The 25189-nt window shown below is 40.5% G+C and overlaps 1 protein-coding gene and 1 long non-coding RNA gene across 2 annotated transcripts in view; one reads left to right on the top strand and one right to left on the bottom strand.

The window, feature by feature from the left end:
- LOC310680755 overlaps positions 1–25189 on the bottom strand; it is a 90453-nt gene that overhangs the window by 14159 nt on the left and 51105 nt on the right. The window lies entirely within an intron of this gene.
- The window catches only part of ZNF831 (zinc finger protein 831), a 37033-nt gene continuing 17212 nt past the window's right edge, over positions 5369–25189 (top strand). Inside the window, 4 exon segments of the mRNA XM_083447246.1 lie at positions 5369–6172; positions 7474–7532; positions 8458–8493; positions 8495–8512. Coding sequence (XP_083303372.1) covers positions 7488–7532; positions 8458–8493; positions 8495–8512 — 99 coding nt within the window. The 5' untranslated portion in view covers positions 5369–6172; positions 7474–7487.

Below are 25189 nucleotides of genomic sequence, written 5' to 3'. Positions count from 1 at the left end.
CAGTTTCTAATCAAGTTTGAGATGCACATGGCTTTAAATACCACTTATCAACCGTAGATTTTTAAAAAGTGCTTTTGTAATCTGCATTTTTCCTCAGAAGTGGGATGGGCTTCATTTGTTTTCTTAAATATTCCATTTTGTATTTAGCATATAAACTGAATGTATTCACTTCCACAAGCCTTATTTATAACACTTGTATCCTATCACTCTTAAGTATAACTGAAGGCAGTGTAGGATGATACACTAGGACGATCCTTCATCCAAGCATTGATTAGACCCACTGATTTAGGTGACTTGAAAAGGGAATTAGACAAATTCATGAAGGATGACAGGCATTATCAATTAGCATTATTCCAAACCTCCGGTTATTAGTGCAATGACCTAAAGGATGAGCAGTTGCTGCCTGTGATAATCCTATGCTATTGAAGGTGGACAGGTGGGTTGCACTGCCTGCTGATTAAAATGAGTGTGTTATGCTGGACAAGGCCTTAAACAGAGCTTGTTCCAAGCCTTGGCTGAAATCTCATGATGGTTGGGAGCATTTTCCAGTTTGTAAGAAAGAGACAGACACTGATTTCCACAGTTGTTTTGTAAAGAAGCCCTAGCTATCCTGTCCCACAGTTTAGTATTAGATCCCACCTTTCAAAATAATGTCTAATAACTTGTCAGCAATCTGTTAAAATAATGTTCAGTAGCAGTATAATGTAGCAGTATAATTTTTTCTAAATAATGGCTTATATGTTAGGGGTTATAAGAACCAAAATAGCTAAAACTCTTCACACACAATTGTTTTGATTTAAAACAAAAACAATTAGTTTTTAATTTAGTGGTGTAAATGTTCAAGTATCTGTCTAATCCAAGCCTCTGCATAAGTGATGCTTGCTGGAAATGGACTAACTTTGCAAAATAGCTGTTAACAGGTTCTGTTACTTTGATGCTGTTCTTCACATACAGTTATGATTTATTTAACTGTGATCTCAAGTGTCTGGATATATTTGTACTTTAAATAATTATCTGTTGTGTTTAAGTCAGAAAAAGTGATGTGTACAATAATGCTGACTTCAGAACAATAGATATACAAGACTTGTCAGCATTCTTCACTAAAGGACCATCATTCATAAATTTGAAAATATGGAAGAACTGAAAGTGTGGGTAGGTGATGGGAACCATACAGTCCCTTTGGCTACCATGCTGCTTGTCTCTCTTGTTTAATGTATAGCTTTTTATAAGAAACAATATATAACTTGTAAAGAAGTAACGAAAGGTGGATTTGTTTTATTTGTCTAATTCAAATGATATTTGCATTATCCAACAGGGTATCATGAGCTTTAATTTAAACTTCTGGGGATAACTAGATTTTTACTTTATATTAAATCTTGAGTGTTGTTATTTAACTACTAATTTTTGCTCTATCTGAACATTCTTGGTGTTAGGTTTTCATCTTTAAAAATATACATGGGCTTGTATCTATATGCAGGAGCTGCTAACATGCTGTGATGCAAGTCAGTGTACCGTGTCTTCCAGATACATGTTTTTTGTATCAAGCATTAATAATCTCTTGATATGCCTTCTTTTTTCTTCTCATGACCCGTTCCTTTTTCCAAATATTGTTACGGTATGCAGATTACCTAATTGATTTCTTACTGATAAAAGAAATATGCCACATAAAAACCGCACACTAGAGGGTGCTAAATAGTAATGCAGAATTGGTTTCCATGGTGACAGACATAAACTTTTGTGAAAGTCAATCTTAACTAGTGTTCTTGTATAACTGACTATGTGCTGATGAGTAATCCATTGCATTTTTGTACATATTTATGGTGCGCTCTGACTGAACTTCCAGAAATGTTTATCTTTCTGAGATTTTTCATACTTTAACTATACCCAACTATTGCAAAGCTGATGGTATAATACCTGCCTTGAGCATTACGCATAATGTAATTCTCCTATTTAAAATTATTTTAAGATTTTACTAATGGAGTGAGTCAATTACCAAATTACACAAGTGTATTTCTGCTGCTGTCAATATGACAAATACACCAATGTAGCTGCCACTGAGTCTTACTAGACTTGTCAGTACTATGTTACCCAAATTTCTTACATTTCAGTTGATTTGTGTTGTTGCATTCCCAACTCACATTAGCCCCAGCCAGCATAGCCAATGAGCAGAGATAATGAAAGTTTTAGTCAACCATATTGGTTACCCTTGCTGTGTAAGCCTGCTAAGGAAGCATCATAGCCCCAAGCAGTTCTTTGCATATGCTGGATGCTCCCAGCATAGTGAACCCACATGCATGCCATGATATAAATGTTATGGACAGCAAGTCACCTGTATGCTACATTGAGGCTGCAAATGGGATTCAGGGAAGAAATAAATGTCTGGAAACCACAAAAGGTGAGCATTGCTTGTCAAATGTATACACGTTGTATGGGTGACAAATGCATGCTAAAGAACCAGTTTGAGGGTGGATGCAGAATGATACAGGAGAAGGTGGACCTGTACATTACTCCTATGTTTTACTGAGTGATTTAAATATAATCTATAGTTAAATATCTATAGTTGAGTTGTAGTGTGAGCTCCTTTTTGCTGGCAAATTTGAGTTAAGGGGTGATTTTGACAGTGTGATGGACCATTGGGTTGAATCTATTTCTTGAGCTAAATCTGGTTCCCATTGTTCTTTAATTAATTGTGTTGGGGAAATGTACAGTGTCTTGGAGTAGTATTTTATGGATTGCAGAAACTCTCCCTCTGTATTGTCCTCCTGTGGTTGGGAGGTGTTTCTCAGGGGCTAGTTGCTGTGTGTTTTTTTTACAGTTGGGTTGGATAGAGGAGCTTGCAATTGGTGGCAGAGTAGTCTGGCTATTTGAATTGCTCCCATTTAGTTTGCAGTTTTTGTCTCATGGTTTGGAGCAATGCACACTATAGAAACACTCCAAAGCAGCCATATATAGTTTCAAATTGGGGAGTATTGTTGTTAGCTATGAAACAATAAATTGTGTGGAGCCCCCCTTTTTAGCTTACTCTTTAAAAAATAAAAACAAAGATTATATCTTCTAGAACTATTCTTCAAATCCATTAGTCTATTTCTCATTTCCATATCTTCAGCTGTGAAGACGGGTAAATTTTTCATCATGTGCCTGTAATTTTGTCATTGTTGTAGATTCTGTCAGAGCTTCAAGCTTGGTGTTAAATCCCTGAAATAGCTCCTCCATAGGGCACAGCAGGGTCTTAATTAAATCCTTAAGTGTCTCCTGTTGATTTGCTAATAGACTTGTAAGTTCTGCCCTTGTCATATTCGCAACAGAGTCTCTTTCTGCAGCCTCCTTAGGGCTTCATTAACTTGTGACCCCAAAATTCAAGATTCCCCCAAAACTGATGCCATAGTTTTGTGCTGTGAACCCATGTTTTGTGTGACTACCCCAGCCAAATAACTTCTTAAACTTCTTACTAATTGGATGTGTACTGCTTTTGAACAGCTACCTATTGATAACATAAACTTGTCCTGTACAAATTAGTCTGATCCTTTTTTAAGGTATCTAAATGATTCATAGTAATGGATTTTGTAAGTTAATTATATACAGTGGTACCTCAGGTTACAAACACTTCGGGTTACAAACTCCGCTAACCCAGAAGTAGTACCTAGGGTTGAGAACTTTGCCCCAGGATGAGAATGGAAATTGCACGCTGGCAGTGTGGCGGCAGCAGGAGGCCCCATTAGCAAAAGCACACCTCAGGTTAAGAACAGTTTTGGGTTAAGAACGGACTTCCGGAACGAATTAAGTTCATAACCTGAGGTACCACTGTATTGTACAAATTAATACTTTCTTTGTCCTGAAACTATTTCTGATCATTTGGCTGACAAAGATAACTCATTTTTGGAACATTATAAATCTCTGTTAAGTTCTTCAAAGTCCCTGCTAAAAGGCCTCATTATCTTATGCCAATACTTCAGACATAAGACACTTGTTTCTTGATCTCACTTTCTCTAAGTATATATGCCATGGTAAGTGTGAGTGCGTTGTATTGGGGTTGGTTTATTTATTTGTATGAATTTCTATACTGCTCAATATATAAAATACCTGAGCGATGTACATTTTAAGACCTGAAAGCAACAAGCAGAATAAAATACATGAACAACTGTAAATCTTCTTTAGTATGGACATGCTTTCACAAAGTACAGCTGGGTGACACATAGAGAAATACCATGCAGGTATCAGTTCTTGTTTCAGTCTACAGCTGAGTGAACAAGGAGACATAATGCACCTTGTTGTACTGAGAAGTGCATTGAGTCGTAGTTCCTCCATTTTGCAGCAGCTTGTAGTGCTGCTGTTGGGGGACCGCTCCCTGCCACTTGTGAAGTTATCATGGATTGCCAGATTCTTTAGGAGTTTATGTACCTTGTGTACAGTACCGCCTTTTAAATGATGTTGAACAGTGTAACCCTATACATCCCTTTCAAAAATAATTCCCACTGGGCTAGGTAGACCTTTGATCTGATCTTGCAGGGCTCTCTTTATGGGATAATTAGCTGAGTCATGCATCAAATCCTGCAGGGTTCTTCTAATGGCTAATATTTTAAATTTTCAGCCGTGCAATGCTTTAACAGAGGAGGCGAGATTGCCCTTTCCTCATTCTTTAGCTAGTGCTATCAGCTGGCCCCCAAGCTGTTGATGACATCTTTTGTAAAACATACCGTAGCTATTGCTGGTAGTGATAAGTTAAAATAAATGCTGTTATAAGTCTCAGCCGAATTACTAAGGTTTCTCTGTAACTATGGAAACATAGTTCTAGACATTAGAGTGCAAAAGGGAGAATCTTAGTGTTACTGTGACAACTGATAACTACATGAAAGCTAAAAAAGTGACAGAATTTTTACAATATGGTCATATACAAGCCTGGTAAAATTGTGTATGCTTGAGTACTGAGATACTGTACAATCATGTGTATGTAGGTATCCTTACAAGGGTTTGTTGTTTCACATTTCATCTGATTATATATACAGTTATAATAATATAGCTTGTATGCTTCAAGCATATTTATGTTCCTGGCTGACTGCAAATCTTCCTCCTCAAATTAAGAACCAGGGAGGGACCATCACTCACTACTTGCTTTGTGAACAGAAGATCTCAGGTTCAAACCCTGGCATCTCTCCATTTGAGGATTAGGCAATAGGTAATGCAAAGATCACTACCTGAGACCCTGGCAATCTACTTCTGGTCAGAATAGAGTCACTGGTGGAGGAAGAGGAGTGCGGGGGGAGCGCACCGCCCCCGGCAGCGCAATCCCAGCAAGGTGCCATTGCAGCTGCCCCCCAGCCCGCGCAAACAGCGCACCACGCCCCCAGGATGCGCGCCAGCCGGAGCATGAAGCTCTGCCACTGAATAGAGTAAAATGGAGCTGGACTGGACAGATAACTTGTCTGGCCGTGGTATAAGGCAGCTTCCTTTGTTCCTAAATATGCAGAAATAATATTCATTGCTGCTGGCTGTTCCACTTCTGACAGTGTTTGAATGTGTAAAAAAATGTCATCCTGTGAAGGAAGCTTTTACACAAGTGAAAAGCAGTTGAACCTCCCTTCCTTCCTTCCTGATCATCTAGTTTTCTGTGTTTGGGGAATTTCTTCTTGATGGATCATTCAAACATATGATTCTCAAACCAGCAACCTCAGTTGTACAATTTAGGAAGTGAAGCACACATCTGCATGTTTTGAATTGGCCCAGAGGCCGCTTGAAGTATATGAAGGTGAAACTCCTACAGGCCAATATTGTCTCCCATCTGTGCTTTGGCTCACTTTGCTGGCTTCTGTTATTGGGAGACCTAGCTCCCAGTCTCAGAGAGATGAAAAGAACCCATTTTTAGACTTTCCTAGTTATGGTAAATTTGAGTGTGGTAAATTGGGAAGTATCTTAATTTCTTGCTACTTTCAGTCAGTGAGGCACAAGCATCTTTGTTCATGACACCATACACTTCTGTGCTTTGGGGGATTCCCATATGTATCTCTATGAATGTATTTCTATGAATGTATACAATGCAACTTGAATTTTATATTTAAAAATGGATTTCAAAATGCAGATGTTTTCTGTTTTCAGATATAATGGGCCTTTCTGACCTGGATTTGCTATCGGCATAGAAGTCAAATGGGGCCACCCCAAAATAAGATGGTTTCAAGAGGTACAGAATGTTGAAGGGGTTGGGGTTGGGGAGAAGAGAGGAGAAAGAATTAGCCCACTCAAGCCTTCTCAGTCTGGAAGCAGGGGGTTAGGTTGGGGAGAATGTGTGTTGCCCAGAGTGGCTGGGGAAACCCAGCCAGATGGGCAGGGTACAAATAAATTATTATTATTATTATTATTATTATTATCTTAGAAACTTCAGGGTTTTACCATGGCTTCTGATCAAGAACAAATCATGGCTTGTTGGTTTGGGTGCAGTGGTAAGCTGGGGTTTGTTTCAAAGCAGGAAAGGAGGGAGAGTATCACTAAACATGAGTAAGGAGAAAGGGGAGGAGGAATTTGTAATAGTGAACCTTCCAAAATTCCCTGATACTGAGTCAGATTATTATGACTGTATGATACATCACCTTGGTTAGCAGTTAGTATGCAGTATGAGACAGCTCTGACTTAATTTTTACTTATTAAATAAAATGAATCTGCTTTCTGAAATGTATATGTGTTTGCTTTTGGAAAAGGTAGTTTCATGGTAACATCTTTCATATGTGTTATGTTATTTGGATTAAATTACAGGCTTAAAATAGACAGCATTGCTTATATGTAAAAAAAAAAAAAGAAGCTTCATATAGACTGAAACATTCAAACAAATTTTCTGTGAACTTAAGCTCTTTCAACTCTTTAATAATGGAAGAAGATTGCATAGATGTTAGAATGATTCCTGGCCTCTAGGCAAACAGTGAAATTAAATGAGTTGCCTTTATATTTCTAAACCATTTTGTCTGTAGTAATACTGATCTAGATGCTAAGCTGCAACAATAGAAATTGTAGTGTTTCCCTGACAACTGAGAAAAACAGACATGCATAAAAACTGAGGTTGAAGGATGCAGCACTCATAGATAGTGTGGGTTAGGGTGGCTTCTTACCTCGCTTGAGATAGCAAGTAAAAAGCGGGGAAAATATTATGAGAAGAGTAGTTCTAAACTCTTTGGCATCTGGATGGGGCTTCAAGAAAGCAAATGAGAATGCAAGATCCTGGCCAGATTTGACCATAATTTGGTGTGCTTCAGGTAAGTTTTCCTTTTTGCACATTATATGTAGAAATAATCATAAGTCAGACTCTTGTCAATCCATTCCATTCTCAGTGCAAACCCATATTCTTTCTACTCCCAGACCCTTCCCATTCATGCCACTAAAACTGACATCTTAGTCTATAAGCAACTACTTCCTAAATTTGCAGCGACTAATCATAATTTTTGTTCAGTTCATTTTGGCCTTTCCTGTCATCTTTCTCTTACCTATACACAGTTCTCCACTAGTGGATGTGCACTAAAAGCCCAATCAAAGTAAATGAAACAGATGCGTGGGTAGGTACAAAATTGTATTCTTTTAAGTTCAGTTTTTTCTGACCTCATGGATTGTTGGGAACAAATGAACCCAGTCCAATCATGACTTGTTGGAGCAGTGTGAACCTATGTGGCAGGAGAGAGGTACTTTCATGATTAAACCATTATTTTAAATGTCCTGTGACTTACTGTGACTTATTAAGAATGAAGCAAATATATGCCATCTGAGCAGGAATTGTGCCAGTTTTGTGTCTTGTGCAGTATTCTTCACACACTTCACACACTATTAATATGGAATTGGCAATTATTTAAAACATATACATCACCTTTTCAACCTTGTCTCAGTTTTTAAGTTTTAAAATACTGAAAAATATGTAGTAATTAAAAATTGTGTTGCAGGCTGCTTAGCTGTTTGTTGAATTTTTGTGAATTAAAAATTTAAACCTCAGTGGAAAGAAGAGCTCAGCGAGCACAGTAGGGTGAGTGATACAGGAAGCACAGAATTACTGTGCTTGCTCTTGAGTTACAGTACTCTAGCTGCCATGAAAAGTCTGTGTGCTGTAAATGGCTACATGCAGAAAAAAAGATTTGCAGATGTGATAAGAGAAGTCATCCGGAAGGAATTAGTCACAGTAGGCTGTTGTGCAGGTGCTGTTACCATAGCAAGGAACGTGTGCACATGTGATCCTTTTTTGAAATGCAGTATAGTTGCTGAGGAACAATTAGCTTCCTGTCTTTACCATAGGGGTATAAGTGAAACAGTGGGCAACTCATGAATGCACCTGCTGTACTAATGACTGTTTTCACTATGAAACAAAGTGTTTTCTGTTAATTTAACTGATGTCAGTTTAGATGTTTTGACTTCGTATGTTTTTAGGTGCACACAAGATGCTCCTGTGTAGGTTTGGCTTTCCTGCTAACTTTAAATTAACTTTCCTTTCTCCAGCTGAATGTTGTGTTGCCTGCTCTAGATGGGGATCATACTCCCTCTGAAGGATCAGGTTTGTAGTTTGTGGGTTCACCTTGATCCATTGCTGTCACTTGAGACCCAGGTAGCCTCAGTGGTATAGAGTGGTATAGAGTGCCATAAGCTTAGGCTGGTGGCCCAACCATGACCCTATCTGGATAACTGCGCTACAGTAACTGGGCTACAATCTACTAACCAAGATTAGATTAGTGCAACGTGCTTTATATGGGGCTGCCTTGGGAAAGAGTTTGGATGCTTCTATTAGTGCAGAATGGGGCTGTCTGACTGTTGACAGATTTGAGAGGAACAGTTCATATAGCACCAATTCTGTTACAAGTACACTAGATTGAATGAATGATTATGGAATGAGAAAACTACATATTTTTGCTGCAGACAGGGTGTACAGTTTATACATAGTGTATACACAGCTCTGTGTGTGTTTGAATGAAAGGTAGGTGTTTGTATGAACTATTTTAATGTTGTTGTTGTTTAGTTGTTTAGTTGTGTTCGACTCTTCGTGACCCCATGGACCAGAGCACGCCAGGCACTCCTGTCTTCCACTGCCTCCCGCAGTTTGGTCAAACTCATGCTGGTAGCTTGGAGAACACTGTCCAACCATCTCGTCCTCTGTCGTCCCCTTCTCCTTGTGCCCTCAATCTTTCCCAACATCAGGGTCTTTTCCAGGGAGTCTTTTCTTCTCATGAGGTGGCCAAAGTATTGGAGCCTCAGCTTCAGGATCTGTCCTTCCAGGGAGCACTCAGGGCTGATTTCCTTCAGAATGGATGTGTTTGATCTTCTTGCAGTCCATGGGACTCTCAAGAGTCTCCTCCAGCACCATAATTCAAAAGCATCAATTCTTTGGCCATCAGCCTTCTTTATGGTCCAGCTCTCACTTCCATACATCACTACTGGGAAAACCATAGCTTTAACTATACGGACCTTTGTTGACAAGGTGATGTCTCTGCTTTTTAAGATGCTGTCTAGGTTTGCCATCGCCTTTCTCCCAAGGAGCAGGCGTCTTTTAATTTTGTGACTGCTTTCACCATCTGCAGTGATCATGGAGCCCAAGAAAGTAAAATCTTTCACTGCCTCCATTTCTTCCCCTTCTATTTGCCAGGAGGTGATGGGCCCAGTGGCCATGATCTTTGTTTTTTTGATGTTGTGCTACAGACAATATTTTGCACTCTCCTCTTTCACCCTCATTAAAAGGTTCTTTAATTCCTCCTCACGTTCTGCCATCAAGGTTGTGTCATCTGCATATCTGAGGTTGTTGATATTTCTTCCGGCAATCTTAATTCTGGCTTGGGATTCATCCAGCCCGGCCTTTCGCATGATGAATTCTGCATATAAATAAGCAGGGAGACAATATACAGCCTTGCCGTACTCCTTTCCCAATTTTGAACCAATCAGTTGTTCCATATCCAGTTCTAACTGTAGCTTCTTGTCCCACATAGAGATTTCTCAGGAGACAGATGAGGTGATCAGGCACTCCCATTTCTTTAAGAACTTGCCATATTTTAATGTTATAATTTATGTTTGTTTTAAAATATATTGTAAATTGTTTTCAGACCTTCAAGTAACAAGTGACTAACTAGTCTAAATAAATGCATGTCCAGAGCGGTCACAGATGTTACACTGAATGTGGGACTGTCTGAAAGTTGAGAATGGGCATATTCCATGTGTGTACTGGAGATTCCATGTTTCATTGGCAAGGGGGAGACAGAAGAGGACATATGGGAAAGCCTGCTTCAGCCACCTGTCTTCCCCACTAAATCTGCTGGCCTACTCATTCATACCTTATCTTCCAAAGCAACCAGTGGCAGTGACAGGGAAAGCAGGAAGGGTTGCAAAGCCCACTGCACACTGATCCACCTGCCTGCCTCTGGTTACCTCCTCATGACCAAGGCTGCTTGCCTGCTGGGGCAGCTTTCCATTGACAGGCCTGCTTTGTTGCCATTTTCTTCCTCCTTGACACCTGATGCTGCTGGGGCAGACACTGTGTTGCTGGAACGAGGTATGCAGCAGCAGCAGCAGAGCAGTAAGGTTGCTCAGGGGCTGCCCTGGCTTGCCTTAGCTGTTCCTTTGCATCTCATCTGGTTCCACTGCTTGCCTGCCTGCCTGCTGCTCTGTCATCATTGGTGTGGCTGCCTACTTAGGACCATGGGAACTGCAGCATTGTGACATTCTTTGGTTCAAAAAAGGGCCTGCCATCCACATGCTTGTTATATGAAAATTCACTTATCCAAACATGGCAGGTGCTGTCTCCAATCCTGTTTCAGTAGCTGAAACCTCTGCTTGTGCAACTGCAGCTAAATTGGTACCATGGGATCTGGTTTGTCATCATACCATGATTGGAGATCATGGAGCGTTAACAATGGAGCACCACTTCATCTTTGTGACTTCCAGGAGAGATTGTATGGATGCTGTTCCCTTTTGAGAACTGGCTCTAGGTTTTTCAAGATAGGCATGACCTGGAACAGATTTGGCCACTGCTAAATGTAGATCAGTTCATCTGTATACAGTAATGATATTGTTTCTCCAAATCTTTTCAATACATTCTCCATAAAGACATGTTAGAATGGATGGGCTTATTTGGTGCCAGTGACTTCATTTGTTTCCATGGTGCTTTGCATTTTTGCCAAGCAAAATTCTTTGCAGTTTTGAGCAAGTTAAGTGTCTTTGCTAGCTAATCCTATGCACACAACTATCAGTTTTGCCAGGACTGTTTATTCTGTTTGCTGGTAGAAAGTTTTAATGTAGTCCTCTTTGCTAATATATTTTTGATTCTCTAAATGGAAATACAATTCTTTATTTTAAAGGTAAAGTGAACTCAAAAGGGAACTATAACCTCATTTCCAGCAAGATTTACAAAGATGCTTCATTTCTGCTCAGCAATTAAAAACTGACCTCTCCCCCCCCCCCCGAAGTTACACTGATGATAATCATGGGAATACCTGATTTTGTGGATATATTTTATGATTCCAGGTAGGTAGCCGTGTTGGTCTGCTGTAGTCGAAACAAACAAACAAAAATCCTTCCAGTAGCACCTTAGAGACCAACTAAGTTTGTTATTGGTATGAGCTTTCGTGTGCATGCATGGGTATCTGAAGAAGTGTGCATGCACAAGAATGCTTATACCAATAGCAAACTTAGTTGGTCTCTAAGGTGCTACTGGAAGGAATATTTTATGATGCTTTCTTGTATAATAATAGTTAACAGTGTTTCTATTCTTTCAGATTAACACTCTTATAAACAGATAATAGCAAGGACTCTACTTTTCAAGAACCCATTATTCGATTATGCATGTGCAGAACACAAGTGGTAAAAATTAATCTTTATTCATGAAGTGCTCTGAGACCTTTATTCATGAAGTGCTATGAGCTGTAGGAGTACAAAGAATTATTAGTGTGTCAGTGGGAGAGTGAAAATACTCAAGATTCCAGTGTAATGGAATTAAGATGCTTCACCTATTAGGTTGCTTTAGATTAGTTAGCGAGAGCCTGAAATTTTCTTTCTTATATTTAATTGCAGTGATTCGTCAAATTGGGGTGAGTGAAGGGAGGGAAAGTGAGTATTTATGATTCCTTGAATCCTAGTGAGCTTGACAGCAAATCCAAGACAATGGATATTTGTAGCAAAATAATTTGCTCTTTAATGGCAACTAGCAAGTTTTGTTGGTTCCAGTGCTATTAAAACTTATCCTTTCATTGTGAGAACTGTTGATTTTATTCCTATTCTCTGCTTCCTGTTCTTTGACCAGTTATTGATCCATAAGAGGACCTGTCTTCCTATCCTGTGACTTGCTGAGCTTGATGAATGTTTTCCAAGGGTTGGATCCAGTGGCGTATATGGCCACATCCGCACAATACATTTAAAGCACAGTTTTATCCCTTTAACAGTCATGGCTTTACCCCCAAAGAATCCTGGGAACTGTTGTTAAGGATGATGAGTTTTTAAGAGACCCCCATTCGTCTCACAGAGCTATAATTCCCAGAATTCCCTGGAAAGGATTGATAAACAACCATGGAGAGCCACTACCAGTCACTGTATAGTATTGAGTTGGATGGACCTATGGTATAAGGCAGATTCCTATGTCATTCCTAAATCCTGTTTGGATGCCAAATTCCACATACAAACCATTACAACTCAGTGGTTGTGCCAGTCTGGTGGCTATGATAAAGTGGCATGTATGCATTGATTTGATGCCGTAAAAGAGTTTGACAGGTAATTATTTGTGCAGCAGCTGAACACTAGCAGCATAGTACATGTGAGATTTGTTGCTTTGAATAATAAGGCATCTTGTGGAGTTTCAACTTCATCTATTCCAGGGCTAGGAACCCTGTGTTCCAACCCTGTGTTCCAAGAGTCACATGCAGCTCTTGACCTGATTTCATGTAGATGGGGGAGCTGGAAGGGAAGGAGGAAGAGAAAAATTGGAGGGGGAGGAGGGGGAGAGTGGTTGAGAGGAATAAAGTTGAAGGGGCTATTTGAACAGCGTCTGCAGTAGAGAGCAGTTTTATAAACAGAACGCTAAACAGAACCATAAGAAGGAATTTAATTTTTGACTTGACAAGGCCATGTGATAGTCTTAATGAAATTGTGCCACCTGAGATATATCAGTGAGAGACTGCATGATGAAATATATCTCTTCCCATTTAAAAAACTCCCACCAGGTACAAAGCTAACACCTTTGGTTGAACATTTCAAGCTTCGTTTGAATTTTCAGGTCCTTTTTTAAACACAATTCGTCATGTGCAGAATGGAAATGGTATGAATCTCTGTGCACTGCTGAAAGTTGGATTAAGTTATACTCTCAATTTACAAAGATAGTGGAGGAACTTGCCTCTGTGTGAGAGGGGGAACAGACACTGTCCTCTCAGTCTGAAATCACGTTGAGTCATTGCAGTCCTGACATTGGATTAAATACCTCAGAACTCTGAGGCAGTAAAATGGACTTCGGGTTCAGAGACTTGCACACTCAAAATGTTCTCACAATTGTTATAAATGGCCTTGATACACATTTCACCACTAGAAATTTGAATGAAGAACTCTATAAAGTGTTTTTTTTAAAAATAATGGGCTCCATTCCTCATCATTATCTGTACAGACACACAGTCTGTAGACACATTATCTGTAGGGAAGCTACTCTTAGTCTGAGATAATATTTTTTGTGGGATTGGGGGCACACTCTAATCTAGACCTTTGAGGGTATTTATATAAATGCATGTTGCGGGCTATCTCCCCCCAATAACGTCCTTACTCTACACCTGTTCTGCACCATTTCCTGGGAGCTTAACATAGAAATTCAGGTTTGGTTTTTGAACTGTTAGTTGCTTCTGTTTCTGATTTCCTTTCATCTTTGTGGTTGCAAGCTAGCAGCTCTTTTTGATCCCAGGGTAGTTCACAACATTGAAATACAAGATAAAATACGTAATAAAAACAAGAACAAAAACAAACCCCATCCCCTCTCACAAACGTATTTAAAAGGGTATCAGATGTTAATCAGTCAATGGCCTTGTTGAAGAATAATATTTTTGCCTGCTGCAGCCATGGAGGAGTGTTGAGGGTTTCATTAATTCAAATTTCAAAAGTATTATTTTATATTATCCAATAAATATTTGTGTAGTTCACTTTTGTTCACAAGTGGAAAAACTTCATCATTCTTTAAAAATTATCTTTATGCACGTGGGACCTGCAACATCCCTGATCATCGCTGGTTGAAACCCTGCCCTCTTCAAGGATACGCAGATTCCATGCCCCCCTCCAGTCCTCAGCATTCTATGACCACTGGGCATGCTCAGTCCTCAATTGTGTTTTTTTGGGGGGATCCCCCCCGAGATTTTTTCCTAAATATTCTTTGTCTTTCTGTAAACTTTGAGCTTCTTCCAGTAAGCTGGCTGATACCTCTCTCTCTGTGGATAGTACTGTTTTGGCTACATAAGAACAGGCACTCAGAGAATTAAAATTACTTTTAGCGCTGTATATAGCACTAGGACCCTGCAACAAAGGAAGTGTATGTGTATGTGCTGGTGGAGGAGGGGGAAGCCTCCCTTTTCATGTAGGAGACTATCTAGATTGAGAAAGTGAGTGGGGAGCACTAAATGTGTATGTGTGTTTCTGTGTTTTTGACATCTTCCAACTTTTCCAGCTATTCCATTGCCCATCCCTCCCCACCCCCACCCCAATTGCCAACATTCTATGAGCATCCTATGAGCAGGGATGCGGGTGGCGCTGTGGGTTAAACCACAGAGCCTAGGGCTTGCCGATCAGAAGGTCGGCGGTTCGAATCCCCGCAACGGGGTGAGCTCCTGTCGCTTGGTCCCTGCTCCTGCCAACCTAGCAGTTCGAAAGCACTTCAAAATGCAAGTAGATAAATAGGTACCGTTCTGGTGGGAAGGTAAACGGCGTTTCCGTGCGCTACTCTGGTTCTCCAGAAGCGGCTTAGTCATGCTGGCCACATGACCCGGAAGCTGTACGCTGGCTCCCTCAGTAAATAAAGCAAGATGAGCACTGCAACCCCAGAGTCGGCCACAACTGGACCTAATGGTCAGGGGTCCCTTTACGTTTGTGAGCATGAGCACACTCAGTTCTCACTAGACTCTCTTTGGAGGGGCCCTCTCCCCCAGTTTTGCAAACCTTGAGATTACCCTCACTCAGTCTGCTGATGCCTCTCTTTTGTATGGGGCTGTTACTGTTTGGGCTATGTAAGTGAGGGCACTTGGAGATTGGAATTGGAATTGGAATTAGAACGTAGGGCAATGACTACAGAGAGCATAATGGAACAAATGGCTGAAATGCCTTCTGAAATAACAAAGAGCTCACAGAAGTAATCCATACAACATTTATTACATGAAAAAGTTACCAAGTCTATTCCTATGTATTGCAGCTGCTGCTTGTGTTTTACACGACCAGAAGGAGGGTTCCGATGGATTGAAAGGCTATTAGTCCTGCTGTATCTTTAAAGTGAAAAAAAAAAAGGATTTTTTTCATTTGTACCTGATGGTTTTTTTTATCTGTTTGCAAATGTTGCTCTAATGGTTTGAAACCCAGTCGTGTCATTTCTTTACGCCCACACAGAGCTGCAGTAGTACAGACACTGTAGCAGGAAAACCATATTACCAGCTAGAGCCATTAAAACTCTTCCCACGCCAAATGTGGGTTGAAATCACCCTCTTCTTCCCTCCCCACTCCAAAGCCCACCGCCCACCACCAAACCTTCTGTGCATCGTTTTTTTTTTACACATTTTAAAAAAGAGAGCCAGAACAATTGAAAAGAAGACTCTGAATCCTTTGTTGTTGTTGTTGTTCCAGCGCTTTCCCAGAGAAACCTGAAGCACACCTCTGGCCTATGGACTTAGCCATCTAAAGGTTAGCAAGAGCTTTGTTGTTAATTTCTCTGCTTAGCTTTGATGAGAGACTGCAAAGAACGAGAAGGGCTAAGTTGTGGGTATTTTAATGCAGTGACTGTTAGGATGGTTGCTTTTCTCTGATACACACAGCACTTTTTTTTCCCCCAAAGCAAAGAACCTTAAATAGGGCTTTATTGCTGGTATATTTTGCACCTTTTGCTCAGGCATCAGAAACTTTGAAATATGGACCAGGTTTGTTTCTGTGCTTATAGAAAAGCAAGCCTGTTGATGTGTGGTATGCATGCTAAGGACAGTTAACTCTTTTCTGGCACTGTAAAGCACAAATGATTTTGACCAGAATAACTTGAAACTCCCTGTTATGCACATTTGCAGGAAGAATCTTGTTTGTGCAGCTTATTACGAAAATGCTGAACACATGTATAAGATTTGTTTTTCCTTTAAAAGAACTAATCTAAATTTAATTGCCATGAAAATAACCTAAATCGTGCATACTTTATGTAATTTACTTTTCATGAGTACCGTTGCTAGAATTAGTATGGGAAAAATATTCATATTGAATTAACATTGGTCAAGGAGAAGGCAAGTGCTCTAAACAATATTTGCTTTAATACTTATTGTGCAAAGGGTGTTTTTACTGAGGTCAGCTTTTGAAATTTCCAGCTTTGCAAATGATCAAACAGGAGAGTAAAAATAAAGAATGCTTTTTTTCTTCCATACTGAGATGAATCAGAGATTCTTATTTCCTTTGCTTTGAATTTTTAATGAACGGCTTTAGAATCTGCTCTGTAGCCCTTTGTACTAATTGTAATAATTTGCTCTGTCATCCTATTGCATGCTCTGAAGTGACTTTTATTACTCTAGGATAAGAGTTAAGTAATAGATAAATGCTTTTACGTTAAAATAAGAACTGATGGGACTGTATTGTGGCATTAGCAGAGGTTGTTATCAGATGTTTGCTACAGTATCTATAGAAAGTCTTGCCACTCCCATGACTGAAGCATGTTTTGTAAACTTCCATAAGCATGTATATTTTACTAGAACAAAATACAGTTTCTAGCACATTTTGATATTACAAGCTGTCTCGGGTGAATCATAGGCAAGGCTAATTTATTATTCAAAATGGTTTTAACATTTACAGATATATAAAGTCTGTAACCTAGACTCAAATGCTATAAGGACAATGAGCTTCCTTGGTTACTGGTAATTTACAAATAGAATGCTGGGCTGCCAGGCTTTGTTAGCACAGGCACTGGAGACAGCCAAACCCAATAATCTCATGGAAATATGGTTTATTTAGTACCATAAATCAGGCCCACAGATTGGTCCTGAAAAGAGAATATTACAGCAATTGGTCCATTAATAAGGTTTGGGAGGTATTGTCAACAACTGCACTGAAACTTTTAGCTATAAGATACTGGAGGATCAAACCAGTTTCAACAGCGAACCAAAAATGGGAAATGTCAGAAGAAAATTGTTTGCAGTTGAAATAGATAGCAGGGGAAATATTTCTACTCCAGCTTAGAAATCTGCAACTTTATTTTTGAATATCTGCTCTGTAGATTGCTTACTGTGTTGTACCGTATTTACTCGAATCTAATGCTCACTTTTTTTGGCCAAATGACATTGCAAAAATTAAGGTGTGCATTAGATTCAATGGGGCATTAGACTAGAGTAAATACGGTACTAAAGACAAAACATACTTCTTGATGCCCTGTTTTTGCAGTGGTCTGGTTGTATCATGGTTCCACTATTGAGGTTGTGCGTTGTGCCTTAGCACTCATGCCCTGATCCCCTCCTTCACTTTCTAATTTAGAATAACTTGTTCACTGCTGAATCCAAATCAGACAAACTATGCTTGCTGAGCATTACCACAAACCATAATTTGTGCAGCAGAATCCCAAGCCCATTGCAAAGTGTATATTCCAACTGTGGCATGGAAACGAACTATGGATTTCAGTAATGGTAACCATAGTTATTGTAAGTGAAGGAGGAAATTGGAGGGAAGAAACTGGAATGGCTGATCTGTTTGACAATATTATACTTGTTCAGTTGCTCCTTCATATTTATTAAGAAGCAAGGCACAGAACTGACCTGATGACGATGTATGTAGTTATTCTAGGCTGATTTTGTGGCATCTATAAGCAACCTCACAGGACTTCCTGTTGTTCAGGAAATACTGTATGCTGCAGTACAAACTTGCTGGAACCTCAACATGCTGGAGAGATCTATTAATTTTTTATTTCAGATTTTTTAATTTTAATGTTTATTTATATATTTTCAACTTTTGACAAGAAAGATGATGATGACAACAGTATATGCAATGACAGTAGGTACAGAAAGCAGGACATGTGCTTAAAATATCCCAAAACTTCAAAATTTGACTGTTGCCCCTCCTAAATACCTCAAGTATTATTTTATATATCTCTAGCACTTAGTTTTTGGGAAATGGCCTTTACATCGAAATATATAGAAAGTTGCCTTATACCCAAAGTCAGATCTGGTCCATCTAACTTATGGTTACCAGATGTCCCTGTTTCCCAGGGACAGTCCCTGGATTTACAAAGCTGTCTCCTGACAAAATCTGTCCCCAGAATGTCTCCAGATTTCATTTAATGCCCCCGGATTTATATTTTGTTATAGATTTATTATTAGGGAATGAATGTTGTGTGATTGGTTCAATGGCACAAGACACATCATATGGGGACTTCCGGCGAGGCAAAATGGTGGGTGCCACGGCAGCGGGCAGCTCCTGAAGCCAGCCAGAGCCAACTGCGCTATCAGTCTGGCTACGAACTGCTGAGACTGCTGCTGCCACTACAACTGCGGAGAGGGAACCGGGGGCGGCTGGCTTGTCAACTGGGGGAACTGCTGATCCCCCCCCCAACCCAAATCGAGCAAGAGCGCCTGGCTGACTGCCCAGCGGCACTCCGGGGCCAGGAAAACCCGGAGCTGACACGAGGAGGAGGAGAGGAGAAGGAGAAGGAAGAGAGTGAAAGAGGAAGGAGAAAAAAGAGGGGAGCCCTGACCTTGCTGCTGCCACCGCTGAGGAGGAGAGGTAGGAGAGCACCGGGAGGGCAAGGACATGTGGCCAAGCCCAGGACTGGCCTGAGCCTACTCCACGGCAGCTAGCACTCCAAGAGAGCAGGCTGGGGCCCAGAGGAAGGCTGCACGACAGAGGAGATCACAGAAGAGATTACTTTAAAAAAAACCAAACTTTTAAAAATAACTTTTCTCTCTCTCTTTTTTTTAAAAAAAAGTGTCCTCAGATTCTTTGAAAAAAATCTGGTAACCTTAATCTAACTAGCAGTCGCTAGAGTTTTTTCTAGCTTTACCTGAGGATATCGGGGGTTGAACCAGAGACGTTTTTGCATGTTCTCTTCCACTGAGCTGTGGCTCTTTCCTTTAATACGCGTGATTGAGTTTCAGAGCATGAAGTCTCCTGTTTCATTTTGAAATGTGATATAGTACTCATAAAGGAGAAAACGACAGCAGTACAATACAAAAGGTGCTTATTGTCCAGCTTGGTGGATCCCCATGCATTTTGAATGCTCATTTTTCTATGGCTGCGTTTGAGTGTTAAAACCAAAATCATAAGCTTCAGATGCTTATAAAAGTTGTACTCCTAATGAAGAGCACTGCCCATTTGTTTGTCTACAGGGCGCTCATCTATACTTCAAGAATTCTCAAAGGTTAGGGGAACATTTTAGGGACCTGGTGTGAATGCAATACAAAGTCAAATCATGGCATAGCATGAATGAGTTGGTTCCCAAAGTAAAGACAAACCATGACCCTAGGTTCAGCTGTAACCTGGACATTTGGTTGATCATACTTAAGCTATGGTTTGTCTCAGTGTTAAGCGTGAACCTGGCCATAGCTTGTATCAGTAAAACTGGGATATGCCACTCACTAAAAGGTATGTTTAGTTTTATATCTCTTAGTGACAGCTAGAGGTCTTGTTCATGGTTTTGTGCAACCATAAATCCACAGGTCCCACATGATATGAAAGTCAGTAGGTTCTTTGCATTGCATTGTTTGAGCAGTGAAAGACAGCAAGCCTGGATTCAGACTTAAAAATAAACCATAGTTTATCATGAGGATGCATCTTCATAGGGTTTAGAATCGTGTGTTCCCATTTCCTCTTTGTTTACATTCACGAAGAGGAGCTAGCAGTTAGTTACGAAGCAGAAGTTTTCATTTTTTTGCAATGTCCAAACTTGGGGAACCATAGTTTGTTTTAACTATGATCACCTGAAGGAAGTAAGGATCAGATGACTAAAAATTGGCAAGGATTCAGAGGGTTGCATTTTGCCTACTACAGTATATGTACACAAAGGGCTTTTCAGACCTTTTTTGCTGGAGTCTCTTCAGGTGAGGTGCAAGATCAAGGGAAGTAATAGTACCGTTTTGCTCTGCATTGACCAGACCGTACCTGGAGTACTTTGTCCAGTTCTGGGCACCACAATTTAAGGATATTGACAAGCTGGAATGTGCAGAGGTGGGGGACCCAAGATTTTAAAGGGTCTGGAAATCAAGCCTTATGAGATTTTAAAGGGTCTGGAAATCAAGGAGCTGGCTATGTTTAGCCTGGAAAAGAGGAAACTCGGAGGAGTATGATACACATCTTTACCTATCCAAAGAACTCACATGGATGATGGTGCAAACTTGCATTCATCAGGAAGAACTTTGTGACGGTAAGAGCTGTCCAACGGTGGAACTGAGTCCCTCGGAAGGTGGTGGACTCTCCTTCTATTCCATAGAGGTTTTTAAGAAGAGGTTGGATAGTCACCTGACATGGATGCTTTAGTTGAGATTCCTGCATTGCAGAGGGTTGGACTAGATGACCCATGGTAACCTTGCAACTCTACAATTCTATGATTGTATAGGAAGCCACTCCCCTCTGAGTCCTGGGCTTTATAGACTCATCTACCCATGCAGTTTCTGAAAGCAAAGGGGCACATGGGCTGCCAGATGTGAAATAAATTGACATTATTTTCAACTCACCCACCCCACTATGTAACCTTTGTCTCTCTGTGGCCTTATCCACACTTCCGTTTGCCCCACCGCTTCCCCCCAGGAAAACAAGCGGTTTAGCTCTGAATTGGAGCAAATGGCAATTGGGTTTTCTGTGGATTGCCGTTGGTTCTGATTTATTGCTAAAGAGTGGGTTTTCCAAGGGAAAGTGGTGAGGCAAAACCAAAACCACTGGGACTCTTGCCTAGAAAGTACAGTACAAGTGGAAAACCCCTTGGAAACATGCTTTCTAGGCATGAGAGAAGCTGGTGTAGATGAGCCCTCTTATCCCTTGCTTTCTCTCTCTCCCTACCTTCTGTTTTTCTTCATACCCCTCCTTTTCAATTTAAAAAGACATTGTCCTGCACTTTAGGATCCCTGCACACCAATTTAGGATCCGTGGCGAGACTCACACAAATATGAGATGGTTCTTCAGCAGAGGTGTGAGATCTTTTCCCAGTGTTTTTGTCTCCAACCCATGGCTGCCTTTTACAGTTACCACTGTGCAGTAGTGTACATATAACCTTTGTGCTGATCTACGTCAATATATAAAGCTCTGGTTGTCCAAATAGTTAGGTTGTTTCCTGCCTCCAGATATTCAGCTGTGAGATTTCTCAGTATGTGATTCACAGTGTGTGCGTTTAAAGAGGTATTCAGATATTCAGCTGTGAGATTTCCCAATATGCCATTCACAGTGTGTGTGTATTTAAATAAATGTGAAAAAAGCAGAATGATTGTGTGTGCGTGCATGTGCAAAGCACTGAACATGCTTTCTGTACATGAGACATTGCCAGAAGATGAGGAATCTCTCAGCTGACTTTAAGATGCCTGGACTAGCTTTTGAAAACAACCACCCGGTCAGCTGAACATTTAATGTTTGTGTGGGTTGTATTTGCTAAGGCCCATTGGAACAGTCATTATTATTGTCTGTCAAACAGCTGAAGAGCACTTACTAAGAACATCAAAATAATTCTGCATGCAGCCAAGAATTGACTGTGGACATCCTAAGCTAGGAACTTCAACACAGGCATATCTCTTATGCTTATTCATGAAGGACCCTCCACTTACCCGGAATTGCTGGAGAAATAAACACTGGTGCTTTTTGTATGGTATCCAGAGTTTGCAGTGCAAGACAACTTCAAATATTTTCACAAGTGCATAGGTAATCCTATTTTCTTGCATTTGAAAGCTTCTACATTCCCTGTGCTGTGGAGTCCAACTAATTTGGTGTTGGTTGGGCTTTCAAAACCTGCTGTTTGCTTTCCAATCCAACACTGAATGCTTGTGCCCTTTATATTCTGCATTATTATGGTATGCTCTGAAGTGCAAATGCAAGATTTTTCCAGATAAATTTGTCTCAGTGTGGAGCAAAGCTGGAGATGTTGCTGATTAAATTTAGGACAGCAGAACAGAGCACACTATGGCTGAAAGATCAAATGAAAATGCTCTGTTTGTTGCTTAATGATGCCATTTGCTTGGCTGGTTAAATAAATAAACAAATGGTAGGCCTGGAACGGAGGCGGGAGAAGGAGAAACCACAAGGAAGAATAGATCAGTGAGTGACACTCAGGTCTCAGCAGGGTGTCTTTTTCTCAGCTGTTTGTTCCCCCCCTGTGCCAACCCTGAAATTAAAAGTGCATGTAAACTTGAATGTTTTCCAAACATTTCTTACAGAGAGATTCACTTGGACAAGAAAATAAAGTACCAAGAAAGGCAAAGGCATGATGGAACTAAAGAGGTGCAGTGCCAAGCAGCTGGGTCATGGCAGTCCAACTTTTCATATTGGGCTGCCCAGTGCCTTGTCACGCAGTGGGCCAAAATTTGGTGCCCCCACCAGTCCGCATGCCACCTTGCCAAGGCTGGATAAGTGAGGCACTGGGCTTTGGGAAGGAGGTGCAAGGCTCCGGCAGGGGCCTGTAGCCCTCCAGGTCCTTCCCAAAGCTGGGAAGTACTAACTAGGCTTGGGAAGGAGATGATGGGAGGACTTTAGGACCTAGTCAGAGCCCCCAGGCCTCCTCCTCAGAGCCCAGCACCTTGCTTACCTGACTTTGGGAAGGCACTGTGAGTCCTTTGGTGGTGGTGGAGCATCAGATGTTTCTGAGGACCGCCAAAATGGTCTTAAGGGCCACATGTTGGACTGCTCTGAGATAGATTATTAGACTTCCTCCCTGCAAAATGTGGAAGCTAATCACTTTCAGTACATCTTTCTGGGCAAAACTACATATGTGAGTTTTAGGACCGGTTTGGAAGTGTCACAGCAAGACTTCTTATCTCCTGAGGCAATTAAAAAATGGTTCTGTGCATATGCAGGGCAGTTCTTTTTGAACTGGGCAAAAGCTTGCTGCAGAGCACTCTGATGTTTTAAATATGCTCCATTTTCAGTCTTTTTGGTGATGCATTGGTTGTATATGAAGTTTCAGCTGACTGGCTTGGAAGTCCCATAAATGTTAGAGTATGATTTCTCCATCAGTTTGAGGAAGCTACATTCAGAAAGTTTCCTTTTAAAAACTTTTCCAAAATAAGAAGAGTAGATTGCATTATGTATGTGCAAAATTTATCTCCCCCCCCCCCGTGGCCTGAAAATATCTTAAATTTGGGGACATACACTTATTGGCCCCTGTTTTGAAGGATAAGTTTACCAATGCTCTTTTTAAAGACTTACTAGGGTACCAGACTCTGTGTGCACCAAAGCTCGGTTTCCTAGTTAAAGTAAGAACAGTTCCATCATTTTCAAGTTCCTTGCTGCGAGTGGGTGAGATATATACAAATGGCTTATTTTGATTTTTTTCTAGTATTCGACTATTTGTTAAGGGTCTGGCTCATTGGGAAGAAACAATGCCTCCATGAAAATATTATTTGTGCTTTTATATCCAACGTATACATGAAGCTCAAGGTTACCAGCTCCTGAAGTGCTAAGATTGGAGTTGGTGCCAGGTTCATACACACCTGCAGAAAGTAATGACTCAGTGGTAGAGCATTTGCTTGGCATGCAGAAGGTCCCAGGTTCGGTCCCTAGCATCTCTGGGTAGGGATTTTTGAAATGCTGAAGAACAGCTTCCAGTCAGTGTATACAATACTGAACTAGACGGACCTTTGGTTTTCCCATAAGGCAGCTTTCTATGTTCCTACTGCAACTGAAAAACCCTGGTAGTTCTTGAAAAAAGAAAAGTCTACCAAGCAAGTTTTGCAAGCACACCGGGCTCCAAAACCTCCTGTGTTGTTGGTGTGGGAACATCATATCCCTGAGGCATTTTATTCACAAGTTTAACATGGCTCCACACACTAACCATGATAAGTTCCTTGCAGAACTGAAGCGGGACCAAGCAACAAATAAAAGCGTATTCCTGGCAGTCCCAAGTTTGCCTAAGAGCATCCTGGCTGGATTGTTCAGGAAATACCTTCCAATTAACGCCCAGCTCCTGAGAATCTTTTTGGTTGTATTAAGTCCTTATTAGTAATTTTCCTAGTAGCAAATAATTTCTGGTCTATAGGTTTTGCAACATCTTGGCTTTGTGAAAAACTCCTAATGTTTGGAAACTAAATGGGTGCATTTATAACAAACCTTTTTTTTTTTTTTGAAGTTTTGTAGGTTGCATTTTTTGGTCCCATTGAATAAAAATATTCTGAACAGACCATATATGGTGTATTTGGTTCATCTTTCCAAACAATTAGAAAACCAACCCTTATTCAGTAAATTCTGGGCTTATGGGAAATGTTTAAATGAATGCTTTGCAATTGATTTTAAGGGGTGCATTGCCGGTAACTTTAAGCTCTACAGAATTAATGATGTATATGAATGATGTATGTTGGCCATAAGCCCAGCATCCTTCTGTCCAAGAGAAACAACTTCAGCTTCTTGCTGTATGTTCCCATGTAGGTACAGTCTGTGCCTGTGCAAGCTTAAAATGTAATTGGGGCACACTTTGGCTGGGATTCAAAATGATGATAAAGCATCTTTCTTTAACTGAAGAAACCTTGAAGAAAAAGCATAGGCAATCCACTTTTTCAGATTTTTTTACAGCAATCATGAGGGAAGGAAACTTATTTTAAAATAACATTTGGCCTTTTTCAGCATGCAGATTCTCCACTTGTGCTGCAGAGAAGGGGGAAATTCCAGAGATAATATATCTTACAAAATTCCTTTTACTGCCTTTATCTCATAATTCAGGGCCTTTAGCTAAGAGTCATGTTATGCTAAATGGTAAATTACACTTACAGTAGGGCACAAGTGTATTAGGGGGAATCAGTAACTGGACAGAGACCTATGCCTAGAATAAAAGAATGTACAACTTATTACGAAAGACAACGATAGTTTAAACTATAGGTTGTTG

Source organism: Podarcis tiliguerta (genome assembly GCF_965153285.1).
Source record: "Podarcis tiliguerta genome assembly, chromosome: 6".
Taxonomy (NCBI): Eukaryota; Metazoa; Chordata; class Lepidosauria; order Squamata; family Lacertidae; genus Podarcis; species Podarcis tiliguerta.
This window is presented reverse-complemented; position numbering and strand designations above follow the sequence as displayed.